We start from the raw sequence: 22131 nt of genomic DNA, 5'->3' as shown, positions 1-22131 counted from the left end.
CACAAGCACAGGAACACACTGGTTCATTTTTTTAATATTTCTTGCAACAAACATCTGTTTACATCGCAATGGGGTCCTGATCTCAGGTTGAGAACTGTTGCTCTAGAGACACTACAGTAACTCTACTGAACTATTATTAACCCTCATTGGCATTTTCCTCAGAACATCTCCTATTTGATCAAATTACAGGTAACACTTACCATCCTTAGCTTCTGACCTGTGTCCAAGTTTGATCTGGGAGAGAAAGAGGGAAGAAAAAAAAGCCAAGATACATATATTAATAATGTGTAGAGAGGATGGAGATGGAGCAGGGGTTGAAAACACTGACTGTTTCCAAAGGATCTATGTTGTTTCTCAGCATTCACACAGCAGCTCGCAGTTCTAGTGGGATCCAATGACAACTTCTGACCGTGGATGGTATCAAGCATACAAGTGGTGCACAGACTACTGATACATAAAATAATACAAGTTTTAAATAAAACCAACGGAAACCTCAGAGTGTGTGAGATTAATGAATAATCAGAATGCACAAAGACTTAGCTAGCACCTGTAGTCTTAGCTCCTGGGACATAGCAAGGCTCTGCATCAGGCAAACGCAAACAGCGGGGACAGGCGGTGCATTGCCTTCCTCCATCTCAACTCTTCTTTCTTTCTTTTTTTTTTTTTTTTTTAAAGATTTATTTATTATACGTTAGTTCACTGTAGCTCTCCTCAGACACTCCAGAAGAGGGCAGCAGATTTTTGTTACGGATGGTTGTGAGCCACCATGTGGTTGCTGGGATTTGAACTCAGGACCTTTGGAAGAGCAGTCGGTGCTCTTAACTGCTGAGACATCTCTCCAGCCCTTATCTCAACTCTTATAAAGCAGGAAAGCAGGTCTCTGAGTTTGAAGTTACCCAGGGTTTACATATTGAGTTCTAGATCCTGTCTTAAAAAAATATAACAACAACAACAACAACAAAAAAAAAACAAATTAGCCACAGTAAAATGTAACTCAGGAGGACAGCCAGAAATCCAAAGGAGTCATAGCATGGTTAACAGCAGAGTGTGAGCTCCAACACATAAAACCAAAGAAGAATCAAGTTTCTACTCTAAGGTTCTGCACTAACTGTGCAAACAACTAAATTTACCAACAATAAATATCTTGGACCTGAAAGCTGGCTCAATTGAGGCCAAACTCTACAATCCAGGTTAAGCCCCTGGACCTACAATTTAACTCCCACAAGTTAACTCTCTGACCTTCAGAGCAGGCTGTGGTACATGAATACACACAAAATAATTGTCTCCTTTATATCCCCCGTTCCCCGACCTCCACTTTTGGTTTTTGAGACAGAGGAGTGGAATATGATGGTTTCCTCTGCCCAGGAAGTGGCATTTAGGTCTACCCTGGTTGGAGTAGATGTGGCCTTGTTGGAATAGGTGTGGCCTTGTTGGAGTAGGTGTAGCCTTGTTGGAGGTGTGTCCCTGTGACTGTGGGCTTTAAGACCTTCATGTTAATAATCCTGCATTTTTCACAAAGCAAACTTACAACATGTGATAGATTAAAAACAAACAAACAAACAAAGCCAGTAACACTGAATGAACACCACAAACTCTACAAAGCAATGGCCATCCCAAAGAACAGTTTGTTCCTTATACTTTATACAAGGGCTGGAAAATTCTCCTAACTGTATACTGCGGGGCAATTGCTGAGGGGGAATAAAGGGAGTGGGACAAAACCCGGAGTCCTGCCAGAGTTTCAGTGTTTTGGCCAGAGAGAACAGGTTTTTAGTCTCAGGCATCCCAGAAGCAGCTGGACACTGAGGAGGAGTTGAGAACAAAATGGAAGCCCCGGGGGCCGAATGGAGGAGAGGGCAGGGAGAGAGGGGGCACTGGGGTTGATGTTAACTGGGAATGCTTGAGCGGTTTGGGTTTTTAGTTCTGTATCAGGCTCCTGAGTAGAATGGGAGGCGGTGTTGGTTTTGCAAGAGTCTCCAATATTAAAAAGTTGTTGGGTGATGGATGATTGGGGGCAAGGAGCTATGGAGTTAGGTGAGGCTTTGTCTATGAGTTGGAGAAGAGATACCTCTCTCTGGTTGAATGGAGGGAGGGAAAGTAAGGGGAGAGGCAGGCAGTAGCTCCTTTGTTTTTTTAATGGAGTCTTGCCCTTGAGAGGGAGAGGGAGGGGTAGGAGGAGGGGATAATTTATTTAGTTTTTCCTCCTAGACATAAGGAGGCAGAGGTTGGTAGATGGATTTTACTTCTCTTATTAATTGGGTAACGGCTGTGAGATCTGAAATAGAGTGGTTTTTAGGATCTTTGGGTTTAACTGACTGAGGGGGCTCAGGACTGTGTTGCTATCAGTTTGTCTTATTTTAGATGGCCCTATGGATTGCTGAATGGCAGCTAAGTTTGGGGGGAAAAAAATCACAGGACGGTATTTTTCTTATTTGGGTATCTCTGTTTTTGATGAGAGAAGCTACTTGGATCTATGAGTCTGGGCTATAAATATTATCATTGGTCATGCATGGCACTATCTGAAGGACTTCCTCCCAAAACAAGGAGGCTTGTTTAGTAAGGCATGGATTTCTCTGGCCTGGGGTGATGTTTTATGTGATGGTGAGTTGCCCATGATAAAAAAGAGAAGCGCTTATCCAATGGGAATGTTCCCTTGGCCTATTTGTCTTGGGATTCCACAGAGGTCCAAAACGCTAAGCCTTCCCACAGATTTAAGAACTGGCAGCCGCCCTGTGGCTTTTACATGGCTGCTACATTAACAGGTTTTCTTTTTGTTTTAAGGAGAAGTTAGATAAAGAGTCTTTGACAACACCTGTTGCAGGCTATCAGCATTTAGACAGAGGCCAGAGGGACCTTCGGCCAACACCAGATAGTAGCTCTGGCCAGGAGGCTTCAGTTGCCCCTTTAGTGTCTAAATCTACGCCATGGCGCTGACTGAAAGCACAGTAGGAAAAGACAGACTGATTGTTTCCAGAGGTGTGGGTGGGCTCACCTTTCTGCAGTATCCGATAGGTGCAGTCATGTCTGTTTGAGAGCCCCCACGTTGGGCGCCAAATGTGGGCCGTATGGGCTTTCCATGGAAATCTCTGGCCAAGCCTGGCACAAGGGTTCTGGGGAAGGGAAGCAAGTGCAGGCAGGGAGGGGAAGTTGCTTCCTTTCACTGGAACCTTCACACCAGGCCTGGTCAGAGATTTCCATGGAAAGCCTATGGTACTCAGGCCCACAGTACACTAAAAAAAGAACTTTCTATTTACAAGTGGGCCATGTATTACAGTACAAAACATAAGACAGTGACAAACTGATTATGAAATTTACATGGGAAAGAACTTCAAACAGACAGACAGTAAGAGCAGAGTAACCCCTGAAGCCCTCTATCGTACAGATTTAAGTGACTACTATTTTGCCATGCTTACATCAGATAAAACATTTTTAAAAACACCACCAAGACTTCATTCCATTCCCTTTATACATGTAAGCTGTCCCTAACATCCACAAGTAGACAGTGGCCATGTATTCCCACCCACTAGACACAAATACTTTAAATACTTAAAAAATTTCAAAACAAAACACAATGATATAGAATAGGGATATTGCTCAATGATAAAACACTTGCCTAAAATGCTTAAAGCCCTGGGTTCAATCTACAGATATACTCATGCAGACACACGTGCATATATATAAATAAAATATTAAGGGAGATAGGGGTCCTGGGAGAATGGCACAGTAGTAACACTGGTTCTGCAAACATAAGAACCTTAATCAAATCCCCAGTACCCATGGAAAAGGCCAGTCATGGCCGTATGGGCCTGAAGTCCCATCACTGGAGGACTGGGACAGAAAGATCCAGGATAGCAAGGGTCTGGTTTTATTGAGACCTTGTCTCAAAGGCAAAAAGCCATGGAATGTCTTACTCTAGCTAGTGCGTGGGCAGACCTGAGCATTCATGTGTATGCACCACACCCCCCAACACACACACACACACACACACACACACACCAACACACTGATCCAAGACAGACTACACACACACATACACACACATATTGTTTTTTGTTTTTTTGAGACAGGGTTTTATATAATTTTTTTAAAACAGTATTTATTGCCGGGTGTGGTGGCGCACGTCTTTAATCCCAGCACTTGGGAGGCAGAGGCAGGCGGATCTCTGAGTTCAAGGCCAGCCTGGTCTACAGAGTGAGTTCCAGGACAGCCAGGGCTACACAGAGAAACCCTGTCTCGAAAAACCGAAAAACAAAACAAACAAACAAAAAAAACCAAAAAACCAAACAAACAAACAAATAAAAAAACAGTATTTATTTTATATGTTGGGGTGTTATGCCTGCATAAATATTTGTGTGGATCACATCTACACCTTGTGCCTGTGGAGGGCAGAGGATGTCAGATCACCTGGAACCAACACTTGTTAGCTACCGGTAACATGAGTTCTAGAAACCAAACTTGGGTTTCTATAAAAGCAGTTACTGCTCTGAACTGCTAAGTTACATAAGCCATACTTCAAGAAGCCCAAGTTATAGTAAATCCAAAAGCAGTTTAATTGCTCTTTTTCTTTATCAAATTAAAGAGGGTGTTAACAAGTGAGTATCAGTAGAAATTATGAGTGCTGGAAACTGAAGCTTCACAGCACCAAATCCTCAAATGTTCACAGAGCTAAGTGATGTCCCACAAACCAGCCACTCCAAATGTCCTGGACATAAAGTTCAGTTAAAGAAACTGAAAAGCCAAACAAAAGAAAATATAGCATATTAAAAGCCTTTGCTTAATAAGTACTTTTTTTTTTTTTCCGAGACAGGGTTTCTCTGTGTAGCTCTGACTGTCCTGGAACTCACTGTGTAGCCCATGCTGGTCTTGAACTCAGAAATCCACCTGCCTCTGCCTCCCAAGTGCTGGGATTAAAGGTGTGCTCCACCATTGCCCGGCAAATTCTTAATGCTAATGAATGTTAAAAGAAGCAAGAAAACCCACTTGTATCTACAATTACAAAACCCAATATGTCAACCATATGAAAAGATTTTATTAGTCAACTCAAGGTTTTCTTTGATTCAGATACCAGAGTGTACTATGTTTTTTCTCAACTTCTAGACTCGGATGACCCTCCTAAGTGTCTCTGAGAACATGCTCAACTGTATCCATCTGTCCTGACTCAATGGTGAAGAGCACACTGACTGCTCTTCCAGAGGATCTAGGTTTGATTCTCAGTGACCATATAAGAGCTCACAACCATCTGTAAGACCTGTCCCAGGGAATAAAACATTCTTTTGGTTTCTATACATAGCTGTACAGACAGACATGCTGGCAAACACCCACACACATAATAAACAAACACATGCCTACAGATGTGGCCATCACAGCCCCAGGAATAATGTTAGTAGATTCTCGTGGGCAATGCACTCAGACGGAAGGATGTCAGAGTCTGGCAGTGGCATGAAGATGATATAGAGTAAAGAGCTGCAAAGAACAGGGAAGCAATGGGAAACACTTGTTTTGGTGTATTTAAAAGGCACCTCTAGGTGGAGAGACATCTGAGTGAAATAGAATTCAACTACACCAAGTTCTCGAGACAAAACAGGGCAACAGGAAGAAAGAGAAAATACAACAATCCTGGGACTAGAACAAATCTAACACGTTCAAGGAATAGAAAGGTGAGCGTGGCTGGGATGGTGAGCCATAAGTAGACCTGGTAATAACAAAGACAGCAGCAGAGAGAAGAGGGGAGGATGGGAGCGGCTCACACCAGGAATACCATCATTGAGAGGCTGGAACAGGAAGACTAATAGGAGTGTGCCTGGGCTACAGAGTTCCTGTCTCAAGAAAAAGGAAACGTTCTAGTGTTTTGTTGTTTCTTCTGGTGTTTGGATATGGTTCTGGTGCTTGTTTTCCACAACAGCAGGCTTCACATGTACTAGGCAAAGGTTCCACCTACTAAGCCTAGGCCTTATTTGTTTGTTTGTCTTGTTTTGTTTATTTTTATTTTTTTTTGTTTTTGTTTTTTTTTGAGACAGGGTTTCTCTGTGCAGCCCTAACTGTCCTGGAACTCACTCTGTAGACCAGGCTGGCCTCGAACTCAGAAATCTGCCTGCCTCTGCCTCCCAAGTGCTGGGATTAAAAGCATGCACCACCAGTGCCGGGCATGTAAATTTTTTTTTTTTCTGTCGCTGTCTTCAGACACTAGGAGAGGGCATTGGATCTCATTACAGATGGTTGTGAGCCACCATGTGGTTGCTGGGAATTGAACAACGAACCTCTGGAAGAACAAGCAGCTGAGCCATCTCTCCAGCCTTTTACTTTCTATTTTGAGACAGGGTCTTACTAAATTGCCTGTGCTAGCCTTGAAATTTACTCTTTAGCTCAAGAAGGTCCTGAACTTTATGTATATATGTCTTTAAGGGTGCACAAATGTAGGTGTAAGTATGTATGTTTGTGTGTGTGCATATGCAGGCATGTGTACAGGCTAGAGGCAACTCAGTACTGGCTAGAGGCCAACTCAGATGTTCTTCCTCAGACACTGTCTACCTTGTTTCTGTGAGAAAGTGTCTCTCACGGGCATCTACCACGTAGGAAATGCTACACGGAGGCAGCCTCTGGGATATGCCTATCTCTACCTACCCAGTTCTGGAAAATGCTACCATTTGATTCTCTTGCTTCAGCCTTTGGAGTAGCTGGGCTTACAGAAATAGGCCACCACGCCCAGCCAAGGCACTTGCTACCAAGCCAGGTCTCAGTCCCTGGAACCTACAAGGCAGAGAGAGAAAACAGGCTCTCTCTGCAGTTGTCCTGGATCCTGCACATGTCCTGTGGCACACAAGCGCCCCCACCTGAAAATATTGATACAAAAATAATGTCTTAAAATAAAACAATGATAATAACAGAATCACTGAAAAGACAGCAAGCCAAATACCAAATGAATGAAAAGGGGAGGCTGCCAGATGCAAGTGTGATTCTCCATACTTCAATGGAGTTATGAGATTACAAAGGAAACAACAGATTCAAAGTAGCACAGGAATACAGAGCTCAACTATAACAGGCCCTGAGTTCTATGCAGAGTCACCATGAGCTGGCTATAGATGTCAGCAGAAGAACGAAGCACAACCAACTGCTCTGTTCTAATGCCTCCGCATTCCTAGCTGTGCGATCTTCAAGCCATCTAACTAGCCTCAGGTACCTCAAAGGGAAGGCAAAGACACTTTACCTATTTCACGGGCTATTTGGAGGTTAAGTGGGGGAAGAAAAAAAAAAAGTCAAAAGTGTTTGGCACACAGGAAATTATATCAGGGTGTTGTTAATGAATTTAAGTTTTAAAAATACTTAAATCTTTCTAGAAATTACACTATTATCAGTATTGCTGATGCCAATGAAAACCTTTGTGTATAGATAACACACCTTTAACAACCTTCGGCATGGAAAGACCATGCCATCCAAAGGGACTGAAGAGACACTGTCCTTGCCTCCATAGCCAACAACCAACTTTTAGGGAATGAAACGTTTTAACTTGAACAAAAACCGTTTCAGCCCGAGTTCCATCTTGAAACACAGGACACTAATAAATACTACTGTCTGGTTTTTGTTTTTATTTTTTTTTGGGGGGGGTGGGGGTGGTTTTCGAGACAGGGTTTTTCTGTGTAGCCCTGGCTGTCCTGGAACTCACTCTGTAGACCAGGCTGGCCTCGAACTCAGAAATCCACCTGCCTCTACCTCCCGAGTGCTGGGATTAAAGGCGTGCGCCACCACACCCGGCATAAATACTACTGTCTATAGAGTTCTTGTAACTCCTTCAATCAGTGTGACTGTGGGCAGTAATATGAAGCCAAAGGTAACCCATGTCTGTAATCCCCGGCACTCGGAGGCAGAGGCAGAAGGATTTCCACGAGTTGGGAGACCAATCTGGACTCCATAGCAAGACTGTCTCACAGACAGATAGCCATCCATCAACTGTTAATGTACGGGCATTTTCTCTCTTAGAGTTGCCTGGCGTGGTGGAGTACGCCTGCAAACCTGCAAACCCCCAAACTACACAAAGCAAAAGGGTTAAGGCTCGCAGCAAGTTCTAAATCGCGAGGTCCGTGCCAGCAAGGGCTATGTGGCAAGCAAGACGCAAAGACTAGAGAGGAAACAACATAAAAAGGCAACTCACTTTCTTAATGGCGACGATTTGGTTGGTGTTCTTGTCCCTGGCCTTATAGACCGTCGCAAACTAGAAAGGGGAACAGTAACAAAGTCGTAAGAGGTCTTTCTTTACCTGCTGGTTGGTTTTTGGCCCTTCCCCACCTCCCCCTTTAAGAACAAAGAAACCCTGATTCTGGAGGGGACTGGCCACGGCCCGCTACGTGGTCTGGAGGCCTCTTCTCCAGCAGGGAAGCAGCAGCTCAGGGATGGTGACAAGGGGACCGACCAGCCGGCGGTAGCCAGGCTGTGCCTGCCTGCGCGAGAACTCAGCCCAAGGCCTCACCTGTCCCTCTCCGAGGAAGTCCAGTTTCTCATAGCGCTTCGCTCGAGACTTCACGTCCACAGCCATGCGAGTGAGAAACCAGACCTGGGAACCCAAGCTAAGCCCTCCACCCCGCAGGAATTTAAAGCGTCCAACAGCTACTTCCGGTCGCTGGACGCACACGACCTACGGGTCCCGCCCATACTTCCGCTGTGGGCGGGGCCACTCCTACGGAAGCTGAGTTGGGCCGCGAACCCTGCCCTTCCCCGCTGCCACGTGCACACAGTACCTGGAAGCTGTGCTGTCCTAGACTGCAGTCAGTGTTCATGTTACTGGATTTTGTCTTTAACGTGGATTTTTTTTTTTTTTTTTTTTTTTTTTTTGCTTCCAAAGATGATAGGCCAGGGTTCTGACATGGTATTTCTAAGTTCGGAATGTAGCAGAAGTGTAAGGGCTTGTCCTTGCAGCTGTCTTGTTTTGCGTTACTGTGTCGTCTGAGTCTCTATGGACACCAAACCCCTCCATTTGTTTTGTTTTGTTTTGTTTTTGTTTTTGTGCATGTTTCCCCCCCTAATTTATTGACTTATTCTCTTTACATCCCGATCTCTGCCCCACTCCCTCCAATCGGGTACCCCTCCCCGTCCCACCCTCAAGTTTTTAAAGGCTGATTTATGAAGAAACAGGCCCAGGAAATAAAAACCAAGCCCTACTGAATGCTATAGAATGAGTCTTTGGTCTTATAAAAATTAGAAACTAATGAATTAAGAAAAACATACAGGGGCTGGTGAGATGGCTCAGCAGGTAAAAGCACTGACTGCTCTTCGGAAGGTCCTGAGTTCAAATCCCGGCAACCACACGGTGGCTCACAACCACCCGGAATGAGATCTGACGCCCTCTTCTGGTGCATCTGAAGACAGCTACAGTGTAACTAGTTATAATAAAAAATAAATCTTAAAAAAGAAAAAAGAAACATACAGAGCCTTTACACATAGTAAGTGTTTGCTATATAATTAGTGATTATGCTTTAAGCCTAGCTGTCAATTACTGGCTTCAGCAATGGTTTCCTTTTGAGTCATATCTTTGTTTCCAGTTTGTAGGGTAGAGGGTGGTTTTGTTGAGGCCTCAATTCCCTGGTGGATTTAAGAATTGATCTTCGCCCGGCAGTGGATTGGGAGGCATAGGCAGGCGGATTTCTGAGTTCAAGGCCAGCCTGGTCTACAGAGTGAGTTCCAGGACAGCCAGGGTTACACAGAGAAACCCTGTCTCGAAAAACCAAAAAAAAAAAAAAAAAAAAAAAGAGTTGATCCAAGGGCTAGAGAAATGCATATAAGAGCACTGACTGCAGATTCCAAAGGTCCTGAGTTTAATTCCCAGCAACCATGTGGTGGCTTGTAAGATTTAGTGTCCTGTCATGCAGGCATACATGCCAAAAGAGGACTCCTATAAACAAAAAATGTTCAAAACAAAACAACAACAAAAACATGAGCCATCTCCAAGCCCCTTAATACCTTTGTTAATAAAACTTAAGAGATCCTCGCAAGGTTCACCATATCAAACCAAAATTGGGGGCATAATGAAGTTTTGCATTAGACAGAAACTAATCTGACTTTCCAAGGAACTAGCCACCAGTTCTCCCAAGCTGGCCAGTTTTAGGTAACATAAAGAAGTACTTTAACCCATATGAAAAAGTAAAGTAAGCTTAATTAACCAATCGGATTCTCCCTCTACTGTTTCCTGTTCTTGTTCCATCCCTACACATCCCTGTCCTGCCCCGCATAGCAGTGCACTTCAGCACTGGAAACACAGGCAATTTCTGCAATTTCTAGGAAAGCCTGGCCTACAGTCTCACACACACACAAACACACACACACACACACACAATCTGTTATTGGTCATTGGGAGTTTTTTCTATAATCCTGGGTTGATTAATACTCAATTCATAAATCACAAAATTCTGCAACTACATAACTAACCAGGTTATAATTAGAATCCTACATGCTACAATACCCTGTAGTTAGAACCCACAGTGCTAGGCTGGTGAAATGGCTCAGCAGGTAAGAGCACTGACAGCTCTTTAGAAGGTCCCGAGTTCAAATCCCAGCAACCACATGGTAGTTCACAACCACCATAATGAGATCTGGCACTCTCTTCTGCTGCATCTGAAGACAGCTGCAGTGTACTTACATATAAATCTTTAAAAAACAAAACAAAACAAAACAAAAACCTCATTTAAGATGCAAACATGCCTTTAGTCCCAGCACTTAGTGAGGCACAGGCAGCAGATCTCTGTGAGCTCGAGGCCAGCCTGATCTATTCAGTAAACTCCAGGCCAGTCAGGGATACAAAGAAAGAACTCGTCTCAAAATAACTAAAAATTTTTTAACAAATAGGTATTGATTCCTATATGTCAAACATTATTGTAGATCTAAAAATACCTTTTAACAAAACATCCCCCCCCCCAAAAAAAAAAAAAAAAAAAAAGCCGGGCGTGGTTGCGCACGCCTTTAGTCCCAGCACTCGGGAGGCAGAGGCAGGCGGATTTCTGAGTTCGAGGCCAGCCTGGTCTACAAAGTGAGTTCCAGGACAGCCAGGGCTATACAGAGAAACCCTGTCTTGAAAAGCCAAAAAAAAAAAAAAAAAAAAAAAAAAGCATTGCCTGGTTCTCCCAGAGGTCCTCAGTTCAATTCTCAGCAACCACATGGTGGCTCACAACCATCAATAACGGGATCTGATGCCCTCTTCTGGCACACAGGTATACTTACAGATAGAATACTGATATGCATAAAATAAATAAATTGTAAAAGAAAAACAGGTGCTAGTATAATCTAGTAGTGACCCGCTTTTGAATGCTAGCCAACCAATATTCAGTCACTAGATGAATGACTTAAACTTCTTTTTTTTTTTTTTTTTTTTTTTTTTTTTTTTGGTTTTTCGAGTCAGAGTTTATCTGTGTAGCCCTGGCTGTCCTGGAACTCACTTTGTAGACCAGGCTGGCCTCAAACTCAGAAATCCGCCTGTCTCTGCCTCCCAAGTGCTGGGATTAAAGGCATGTGCCACCAAGCCCGGCTGATCTCTGTGGGTTTTAAGTCACCCTGTTCTATGCAGCAAGTTCTGTTCTAGGCCAACCAATCTATATAGTAAGATCCTGGCACAAACAAAACAAAATGATGAATTATGTATTTTTCATTAGTTACCAGAATAGCTTACTACTAAAATCAAATGTAAACCTATTCATAGCACAGAATTTATAAGAAAAATAAACTCTTGGATGATAAAAAAAAAAAAAAAAAAAAAACAAGATTAGCTCATGGGCAATTGGACAAAAATAAACAATTCTAGTGTGTACTGCTCATAGGCTTCTCATCATTAAGGAAGACTTCTTTAAAAGGTATAATCTATGTCATTACAAGTATGGACTTCGTCAGCTTTTGAAGATGACTGTAAGGAGAACCCATTGTAGTGTCATTGGCTGCCCAGTAAGTTAGACTTGGGAGTTAATTATCAGGATTTGCAAACACGATCACAACCCAACCGTAAGATAAATGAGAACCTTCCAGAAGAGACTAAGTAGCCATTTCTAGTGAAATACTTGTGCCTAAGCTATACTCATCTTCTTATTGTTTTCTACTTTATAATTGCCGTGACCCACAGGGTTCTGGAACCCAAGTAGCAATAAGACAATGAAGAAATGACACACATACAGTGACACTGGGATCAGGTAAGGTTCTCCTGCTGCCCCCAGAACCTTAGCCCTGCAGGCACACAGGGAGGCAGGCATTAGCTAGTCTTCATAGGTCTCTGTAGGACAGCAATCTCAGGCTGGACAAACATGAGGGTGGAAGAATCTGCAGTGGCTCGTGTCTGTGGGCCCGGATCAATCACTGCTAAACACTAATACTCTGTCCCTCTGAGCTTACCTGGGTAAGGCTTCACAGTCCCGTGGGCTTTGCTCACATAAGGCTGCCTGCTCTCTACAGTACATGCTGAATATAGGTACAAATAACCTTTTAAGGTTATAAACTATAACTAATCTTCATAGCCTTAATACCACTGCCAGCTTTCATTTAAATTGCATTTTTTTTTTTTTTTTTTTTTTGAGACAGGGTTTCTCTGTGTAGCCCTGGCTGTCCTGGAACTCGCTCTGTAGACCAGGCTGGCCTCGAACTCAGAAATCCGCCTGCCTCTGCCTCCCGAGTGCTGGGATTAAAGGCGTGTGCCAACACATGGTTACATCAGTTATATGCAGATAACCTTGTAAATGAAAAAAATCAGAGAACTAACAATGGAAATATCTCACTGATTCTCATCTAAATTCAGGGGAAAATAACTTCCACATAGCAGTAGTTATCCTTCATAAATTATCTTTACATCTAAACAAACAGAAAAGGGACATTTATTAGATACTATGTGCTTTTAATAGCTCATCGCTGGGAACATTTCATAATCAAGAGCAAGTTAATAGGCTAGCATTTAAAAATGTAGACTTTAATAAGTGTAGAGGTCAGCTTGTGGGGCAGCTGACCAAGATACATAACGTAGGAGATACAAGTGACCACTTGGGGTTTCTATACTTCATTCTGCTTACAGAATATTCATTAAGGTTGTTTAATGTATGACTTTTCATTTGACGTTGTGGAAGTCCTTTATTGTAAAGCTATCCTTCTGTCTGGTGACAAGCAGCAGCCACGATGGTCACTCTGGACCCCCACGCTGAAAAGAGAAGCAGAAAGCAATGATGTCAGTACAAAACTGGCATTAATGGCACAATAAAAAATCAACCTTCCAGCTCAGGCTGTTTGAAACAAGGTCTCACTCTGTAACCCAGGCTGACCTAGAATTCAGTATATATAGCCCAGACTGGCCTCTGAGAAATCATGACAATTCTCCTGCCTCAGCCTTCTGAGTTAAGATTACATTTGTGATACACCAATCCCAGACAGCTTTTGATTTTTTAAAACTGATTATGATTTTTTTTTTTTTTTTTTTTTTGGTTTTTCGAGACAGGGTTTCTCTGTGTAGCCCTGGCTGTCCTGGCACTCACCTTGTAGACCAGGCTGGCCTCGAACTCAGAAATCCGCCTGCCTCTGCCTCCCGAGTGCTGGGATTAAAGGCGTGCGCCACCACGACCAGCTTTTTTTTTTTTTTTTTTTTATGGTTTTTTTTATGATTTTTTTATAATTTAATTTTTTTTTTTTTTTTTTTTTTTTTTGGTTTTTTCAAGTCAGGGTTTCTCTATGTAGCCCTGGCTGTCCTGAAACTCACTCTGCAGACCTCGAACTCAGAAATCCACCTGCCTCTGCCTCCCGAGTGTTGGGATTAAAGGCGTGTGCCACCATGCCTGGCTCAATAATTTAATTTTTATGTACATACAATATCAGATGAGAAAGCATCAGATGCCCTGGAGTTACAGACAGTTGTGAGCTCCCATGTGGGGGCTGGGAATCAAACCCAGGTCCTCTGGAAGAAAAACTAGTGCTCTTAAGCACTGAGTCATCTATCTCTTCAGCCCCTGATTGATTGGTTGATTGATTTTACGATTTATTTATTTTATATATGTGAGTACACTGTCGTTATGTTCAGATACACTAGAAGAAGGCATAGAATACCATTACAGATGGTTGTGAGCCACCATGTGGTTGCTGGGAATTGAACTCAGGACCTCTGGAAGAACAGTCAGTGCTCTGAACCTCTGTGCCAATTCACCAGCCCCAGCCCCTGATTTAAAAAAAAGAAGAAGAAGAAGAAGAAGAAGAAGAAGAAGAAGAAGAAGAAGAAGAAGAAGAAGAAGAAGAAGAAGAAGAAGAAGCAGCAGCAGAAGAAGAAGCAGCAGCAGAAGAAGAAGCAGCAGCAGCAGCAGCAGCAGCCAGGTGGTGGTGGCACACACCTTTAATCCCACTTCCAGCACAAGGGAGGCAGAGGCAGGTGAGTTTGAGGCTAGCCTGGTCTACAGAGCAAGTTCCAGGATAGCCAAGGCTACATAGAAATACCCTCAGAGGGGGGAAATCTAGATTTAGCAAACTGTGGAGGCACTTATGGTAACTGTTGTAAATTCAGATTTAGAAAGGACTCAATATTGATGGCAAAACTAGGTGTAGTGTTGTACTTTTTAATCCTAGCATGTGGCAGGGGGAGTCTGCCTGAGGCCAGCCTGGTCTTAGCAAATTCCAGGATATCAGAACTGTATAGAGAGACCCTGTCTCAAAAAAAAAGAAAAAAAAAGAAAAAGAAAAAGAAAAAAAGAAAAAAGAAAGAAGAAAAGGATAATTGATGACATCAGTTACTCTCAAATTTATCCATGGTCTCAGAAGCCCTTTATACTTTGAAAAGTTATTAATCCCTCACCCAAAGGGTTTTTTTTTTTTTTTTTTAATACAGTTTTATGTTTTTTAGGGAGTGAATCCAGGGTTTGGCACATGTTAGGGAGGAGTTCTACTAATGAGCTACATCTCAAACCCTCTGTATGGTTTTATTTCTTCATATGTCCTCTGTCATAGTTTGTATATGCTTGGGCCAGGGAGTGGCACTATTAGAGGGTGTGTCCCTGTTGGAGTGGGTGTGTCACTATGGGTGTTGGCTATAAGACCCTCATCCTAGCTGCCTGGAAGTCAGTATTCTGCTGGCAACCTTCAGATGCAGATGTAGAACTCTCAGCTCCTCCTGAAGCATGCCTGCCTGGATGCTGCCATGTTCCTGCCTTGAAGATGATGGACTGAACCTCTGAACCTGTAAGCCAGCCCCAATTAAATGTTGTCCTTTATAAGACTTGATAGGTCATGGTGTCTGCTCACGGCAGTAAAACCTAACTAAGACATCCGTGATTTGTGCCTGACAGCCCTGGCCTATCTCTTCATCTCCCCCAGCTATGATCCCATTTGACAAAACAAAGGAAGGAAATTGCAAACCCAAAAGTCACCAGCACTCTGCACAATCCTGTGACTGAGAACAACAGCGTACCTGGATAAATTCCATTTCCTCTTGAGACATAGGTTTCCTTCTGTATTTCTGAGGTAATGATTTTATAATTTCTGCAGTGTCTGGTGGCCCCTGGTGCATCAGTAAACCGGGGGACGTACTTCCTTTAGAATGCTGTGAAATGACAGAGGAGTGGGAGGGGAGCACAGCAGATCCCAAAGCTTCTGAGGCTCAAATGAAAAACAAAAATACTAGTTAGAGAATTACAGGTATCTTTAAATGTTAGTTTTTGATTTATCTACTACTGAATAATCAAGTCATCTTTTATTAACAGGTCACTGGGGCTGTGAGATGGCTCAGAAGTTAAGAGCACTTGGCTTTTCTAGAGGACAGAGGCTTAATTCCCAGCGCCCACAGGGGAGTCCAAGCTGTCTGTGACCCCAGTTCCAGAGGATCGGACACTCTCTTCTGTACCAGGCATGTATGTGAATCACAGACAAAATGCCACATTAGATAAACAAAACTTTATTTAAATAAATAAATCACGCCATTCCTCAATTTGCTTTAACAATCCTCCTCCTCAGCCTTCTGAGTGCTAATATTATAGGTATGTGCCACTATACACGGCTTCAAATAGTTCATGAACTACTACATAATATTTATACACATAAACACATGCATATGTATGTATATACATGCACATGTACACACACGCGCGTGTGCGCACACACATACACACACACACGAAACATTCTTTTTGAAAGAAAGTTATCTTTTTTTTTTTTTTTTTTTTTTTTTTTGGTTTTTCGAGACAGGGTTTCTCTGTGTAGCCTTGGCTGTCCTGGAACTCACTTTGTAGACCAGGCTGGCCTCGAACTCAGAAATCCGCCTGCCTCTGCCTCCCGAGTGCTGGGATTAAAGGCGTGCGCCACCACGCCCGGCTCTTTTTTGTTTTGGATCAGACAGTGATGGGGTTGGACCCAGATCCTTGTACAAGCTAGGCAAACAATCACTGAGCCACAGCTACAGCTATTTATTTATTCATTCATTCATTTTTTTTTAAAGATTTATTTATTTATTATATGTAAGTACACTGTAGCTGTCTTCAGACACACCAGAAGAGGGCGCCAGATCTCGTTGCAGATGGTTGTGAGCCACCATGTGGTTGCTGGGATTTGAACTCTGGACCTTCAGAAGAGCAGTCGGGTGCTCTTACCCACTGAGCCATCTCACCAGCCCCCTCATTCATTCATTTTTATTTATTGTCTGATGAAGTCTCATGATGTTGGCCAACTTGGCATTGAATTCTTGGGTTCAACTGGTCCTTCTGCCTCAGCTTCCTGGGTAACTAAGACTATAGATGGTGCCTCCGTCCACGCCCGGCAGCATGTAAAGAAAGTAAATTAGGACTGAAGAGATGGCTCAGAAGATAAAGGTACTTGCCACCAAGCCTGACAACCTGAGCTTCATCCCTGGCATTCCTGTGGTAGGAGGAGAGCTCCTCCTCCAAGCTGTCCTGACCGCCATACATGCACTGTAACAAGTACACACTCAAGATCTAACATAATAACACACACACATACACACACAGAACAAATAAAGTGAAAAAAGTTTGAAATAAGAAGTAAATGCAGCCAGGGCCAAAAGAATGGGAATGGGTGGGTAGGGAATTGGGGGGGGGGGGGGAGTATGGGGGACTTTTGGGATAGCATTGGAAATGTAATTGAGGAAAATACGTAATAAAAAAATATTAAAAAAAAAAAAGAAGTAAATGCAGAAAATATGGGGCTGGAGAGATGGCTCAGTGGGTAAGAGCACCGACTACTCTTCCAAAGGTTCCTGAGTTCAAATCCCAGCAACCTCATGGTGGCTCACAACCATCTATGATGAGATCTGATGCCCTCCTCTGGTGTGTAGGTATACATGTAAGCAGAACAATATATACATAGTGAATAAATAAAACTTTTTTAAAAATGCTGTTAATAGAGATGAAAAAACAAAACAAAACAAAACAAACAAACAAAAACCAAGAAGTAAATAACTACCAGAGAGACAGCTCAGCCATTGAAGGTCATGCTCATTTTCTGAAGGACACAAGTCCGATTCCCTGCATCAGCATCATCCAAGCCTGTCTCCCCAGTTTCCCTTGAGGGACTGTGAGGTGGCTCAGGGATTACAGGCACTGGCTGCCAAGACCTGTGTTTGATTCCCAGGTCCCACACAGTGACTCAAAACCGTCCGTAAGTCCAGTTCCTGGGATCTGATGCCCTCCTAGGACCTCTGTGGGCACCAGGCATGCATGTTGTACAGATAACATACATGCAGGAAAAACAGTCATACTCATAATTTTCATTTACTAAAATACAGTAAGATAAAACAAATAAATGTAACAGGGATAATAAAAAGTTAATGACTAGCTCGATGTGGTGGTATACACGTTTGATGTCAGTACTTAGAGGCATGGGAACTCTGAAAGTTTAAGGCCAGCCTGGTCTACAACCATTTCCAGCTCAGCCAGGGCTACATAGTAAGACTCTGTACCCCAGCCCGCCCACCGAAAGGTAATAAACTTGTGTGTCCTACTTGGGTAATATTTTGAACTAGACCACAACAACCTACCTGATTATAAGGGTGAGAAATACTGTCTCTAATATTCATTCTAAATATGATGAGCACATTTTTTAAAAAAAAATGTCTAAATGAAATACAACTTACCACTGAGTTTAGGTTTGTCTCTTCTGTTAGGGAACTTTATTAATGGAGCGTGTGGCTTCACTACCTGAAGGAAAATAAGACGTGGGGAAAGGTGACCTCATTAGCTACAAAAGCAAAACCACACTAGTCCTCAAAACTAAACATCTTCCGTAAAGTAAACTACCACTCCGCGGTCGGGAGATGACCATTCTGCTCAGAGCATGTACTGTACTCCTCCAGCAGAGGACCCACGTTCAATTCCCAGCACCTACATCAGGAAGGCTTACAACTGCCTGCGCCTCCAGGGGGATGTGACACCTCTGGCCTCCTGGAGTACCTGCACTCACACGGATCTCACACTCACATATACGTAATTAAAAATAAAAGCACTTGCCAAGCAAGCTTGACAAGTTGGAAACCACAGTGGAACCAACTATCAATGGTTGTCCTCTGACCTCCACACACATCACAATAATAAATAAAATGTTAAAAACAAAAACAAAACAAAATCCACAGTGAACTGACTGGACAGACACTCAAAGACCACTTTCTGCTTTTGCAGAGAACCCAAGTTTGGTTCCCAGCACCCACAGCAGGCATTCACAAGTACCTGTAACTCCAGTTCCAGATCATACACACACACAGACAGACAGACAGACAGACAGACAGACAGACAGGCAGACATAGAAATAAAAGTAAAAACTAAGCAAGCAGAACCAGTGACGACCATGTGACCTTGTGCTGCTTGACTTACAGGGTGGTAAGGAAGTATGTGGAAATTTCCTGATTTGTATCAAGTCTCCCCATGTTCTGTTACTACTCGACAGTTTCATGACAAGCACTGGACCGTTAAGAACACCTACTCAGAGACACCTTTAATCCCAGTACACAGGAAGGCAGAGGCAGGCGGATCTCTGTGAGTTCAAAGCCAGCCTGAACAACATAGCAACTTCAAGGGCAGCCAGAATTACACAGAGCCACCAAAACAAACAAACAAACAAACAAAAACAACAACAAAAAACAACTAAATCAAAAACACAAAACTGTTCTATTTGCTGCCTATTTTTTATTTTTAACTTTTTCTAATTTTTAAAAAAAATATTTCAAAATCTTTATTTGAGTAAAGGCAAGAACAACAAGTGACACACTATTCTAAATTATAGCTCACACTCATCTCCATGAAGGAAAGGAAAACAACTGCCATTAAGTAGCCATCCCTCTATTCAGAAGCATAGATGGCTCTTTCTACTAAACAAGATTTTAACCCAACCTAAATACCAACTGTTCCCGGTTACTGCTGAGAAAGCAAACTCTGACTACAGTTAAGGTCAATAAGAATTAAAAGACAAAATAGCAACAAGACACTCATTCTGACTACACAATCTGTGTAAAAACAGGAAAAAAAAAAAGTAGAAAAATACAAATTAGCTGAGAACATCTGTAATTCCTAAGCCTATAAATCCATTAAAATGATCGAAATCTTTGTTTCAGCTTTTTCCTTTATCTACAGAAATGTATATTTTAGAAAAACATTTTAAAAATATTTTTGCTTTGTAATTTGTGTGTGTGCATGTGGAAGTCAGAGGATAAGCTTTCAGGAGTTGGTTCCCTCCTTGTACCCTGTGACAAACTAAGGTCATCAGAATCAAGTCCCCTCCCTTCTGAGCCATCAGAATCAAGTCCCCTCCCTTCTGAGCCATCAGAATCAAGTCCCCTCCCTTCTGAGCCATCAGAATCAAGTCCCCTCCCTTCTGAGCCATCAGAATGGGAGTAAGAGGCCATCAGAATCAAGTCCCCTAAGAGTTTTCTTTTTCTTTCCTTTTTTTTTTTTCTCCTTTCTTTTCTTATCTTTCCTTGTCTTAAAGAAGGGACTCTATATGTGGCCCTGGCTGTCCTGGAACTCATTATGTAGACCAGGTTGGCTTCAAACTCAGATTCACCTGCCTCTGCTTGTGTGTGCATTTGTGTCTTTGCGAAATGTATGCATATGTGGTATGTACATGCATGTGGAGCTCAAAAGTCAACACAGGATCTCCTCTATCAGTCGCCCCGAACCCACAACTCATCGGTCTATCTAGCTAGAGAGTTCTAGAGCCCTGCTAGCCTTCACCTCTCACTCTCTAGGCTGCGGCTACAACCAGTGTGGGGGCTGGGATCGGACCCCATGCCAATGCAGAAAGCACATTACCCACTGAGCTATCTCTTCAGTCCTCTTGGAACATTTTTTAGACAAGTGGCTTTGTAGGTAGAGACAGACAGACAGACACTCTCAGATAATAAATCAGCAATAAAGGAGTTCTGAGTTTCAAGGCTTTCTGCTGCTGTCACCACTTGGTATTGTCCATCTTTTCATAACAAGGGCTGAGTGTAGCTCAGAGGTGGGCTGATGTGTGAGGCCCTGGGTCCAAACCGCAGCAATAAAAAGTACAGTTTAGTTATTCTGGTGAATGTGTGGTATCCTCTTGGTTTTAATTTGTATTTTCTCGACAAGTAAGAATTTCCAAGCATGCCTTCATATGCTTATCACTCCACTGACTATATTCTTTTGCTATATCAATTCCTACATACACACCACCTTTTTTTTTTTTTAGACTTAGTTTTACTACAGAGCTCTGGCTGTACCTCACTCTGTAGACCAGGCTGGCCTCTACCTCACAAGAGATCTGCCTACCTCTGCCTCCTGAGTGCTGGGATTAATTGAGCGTGCCACCATGTCTGCTCCTTTCCGCACTCCAGACTGAGTTATATATGCACTATTGACGTATGAGGTTATATAGGACAGATAACAGACTTTGTCAGCTACTCTGTGCTTGCAAAGTCGTACTCCATGCTCCGTGCCTACTGACGCAATGACTAACTGAGGATTATTCATTGCAATGGTTCCAAAGGTCTAGGGTCATCATTCTGACAACTTCAAGAGAAAATTTGTTTGTGCAAAAAAAAAAAAAAAAAAAAAAAAAAAAAGCACATATCATAAGTGAAGATTAATCTGAAAATACTCCACGTTCAGAATTTAAAAACTCTCCAATTACAAAAGGCTGTGTCCACTTACTCATGAATTGTTACGTCTCCCTCTTAGAGACCACAGCTGGAGAAGTAGATAAAAAAGCTGTCAGCAGCCGGGCGCGGTGGCGCACGCCTTTAGTCCCAGCACTCGGGAGGCAGAGGCAGGCGGATTTCTGAGTTCGAGGCCAGCCTGGTCTACAAAGTGAGTGCCAGGACAGCCAGGGCTACACAGAGAAACCCTGTCTCGAAAAAACCAAAAAAAACCAAAAAAAAAAAAAAAAAAAAAAAAGCTGTCAGCAGTTAGTAATTGATGGGTGGATTAGCAATGGTACCATAGCTGCCTATCTAAGCACAGTGGAGAAAGGCTTGGCAAACCAACCCTGAAACACACATACTAGTAAGTATAATAAACTTAAATAGCATGGGTTTTACTCATTCCCGCATCTCAAGCCAAGAGCCTGAAGAGATCACATCTAACCAGCTCCAAGGGAGGAAGCAGGCAAAGGGGCCGGTTATCCGGCCATTCCCAAGTCCTTGAAGGGACACCAGGTCAGATCCAGAATTTGCTTCCTTCCCCGCCCCGCTACGGCCTTCTTCCGGATTGGCTGGCTGGAGAACATCACGGACAATATTAAACAGCGATTGGCCGAAGTGCTGGAGGGCAGCGTAGTCCGCAGACTACGAGGGCTAAGGAGGTGCTGGGGAATCCTCCGACCTCCGACGAGCACGAGCGGACACGACCAGAGGCCACCACCCGCCGCGGGCCTCGAACCCTTGGCGCCAGACCCGATTTACTCCGGGCCACCCTGGAGCCCGTAGGTTCCATTATCAGACACATACACCCGCTGGCCCTCCTCAGGGCCGCGCTCACGATGCATTCTCTGGCACCGCCTTTCCTCCCGGCGCTGCCGCTGTGTCTGCACCAACCCTCCCTCCCTTCCAAGCGCGGGAGCGGCCCGGGTTTTACCTGCACGACCCTGGTGGCGGAAGCCATCTTGCTGCCCATCGTGACCCCCGAGCAGGGGCAGCTTCCGGGGCGCAGGCGAGCTGCAGAAGTATCGGGAGTGGGCAGCGTGGGGCGG

General features: G+C 43.4%; 2 protein-coding genes across 3 annotated transcripts in view; both read right to left on the bottom strand.

Moving 5' to 3' along the window:
* Cdk7 (cyclin dependent kinase 7) overlaps positions 1–8625 on the bottom strand; it is a 29388-nt gene extending 20763 nt beyond the window's left edge. Inside the window, exons 1-3 of the mRNA XM_021179873.3 lie at positions 8459–8625; positions 8144–8203; positions 201–234 (exon numbers count right to left, since the gene is read on the bottom strand). Coding sequence (XP_021035532.1) covers positions 201–234; positions 8144–8203; positions 8459–8524 — 160 coding nt within the window. The 5' untranslated portion in view covers positions 8525–8625. The remainder of the gene's footprint in view (positions 1–200; positions 235–8143; positions 8204–8458) is intronic.
* A 4276-nt stretch (positions 8626–12901) lies between these two features.
* Kgd4 (alpha-ketoglutarate dehydrogenase subunit 4) lies at positions 12902–22131 on the bottom strand. Of its 2 annotated transcripts, none has more exons than XM_085830880.1 (4): positions 22017–22131; positions 18065–18128; positions 15392–15579; positions 12902–13147 (listed from the first exon to the last, which is right to left on the bottom strand). In XM_085830880.1, the coding sequence occupies exons 1-4, from the start codon at positions 22053–22055 to the stop codon at positions 13130–13132; spliced, it is 309 nt and encodes a 102-aa protein (XP_085687006.1). In that variant the 5' UTR covers positions 22056–22131; the 3' UTR covers positions 12902–13129. The 2 variants fall into 2 exon arrangements, with proteins under 2 accessions (XP_085687006.1, XP_085687007.1); XM_085830881.1 differs by having other exon boundaries at positions 15392–15573.

The sequence above is a fragment of the Mus caroli genome, unplaced genomic scaffold, assembly GCF_978045245.1.
Source record: "Mus caroli unplaced genomic scaffold, Mus_caroli_1 scaffold_15, whole genome shotgun sequence".
In the NCBI taxonomy this organism is placed as follows: Eukaryota; Metazoa; Chordata; class Mammalia; order Rodentia; family Muridae; genus Mus; species Mus caroli.
This window is presented reverse-complemented; position numbering and strand designations above follow the sequence as displayed.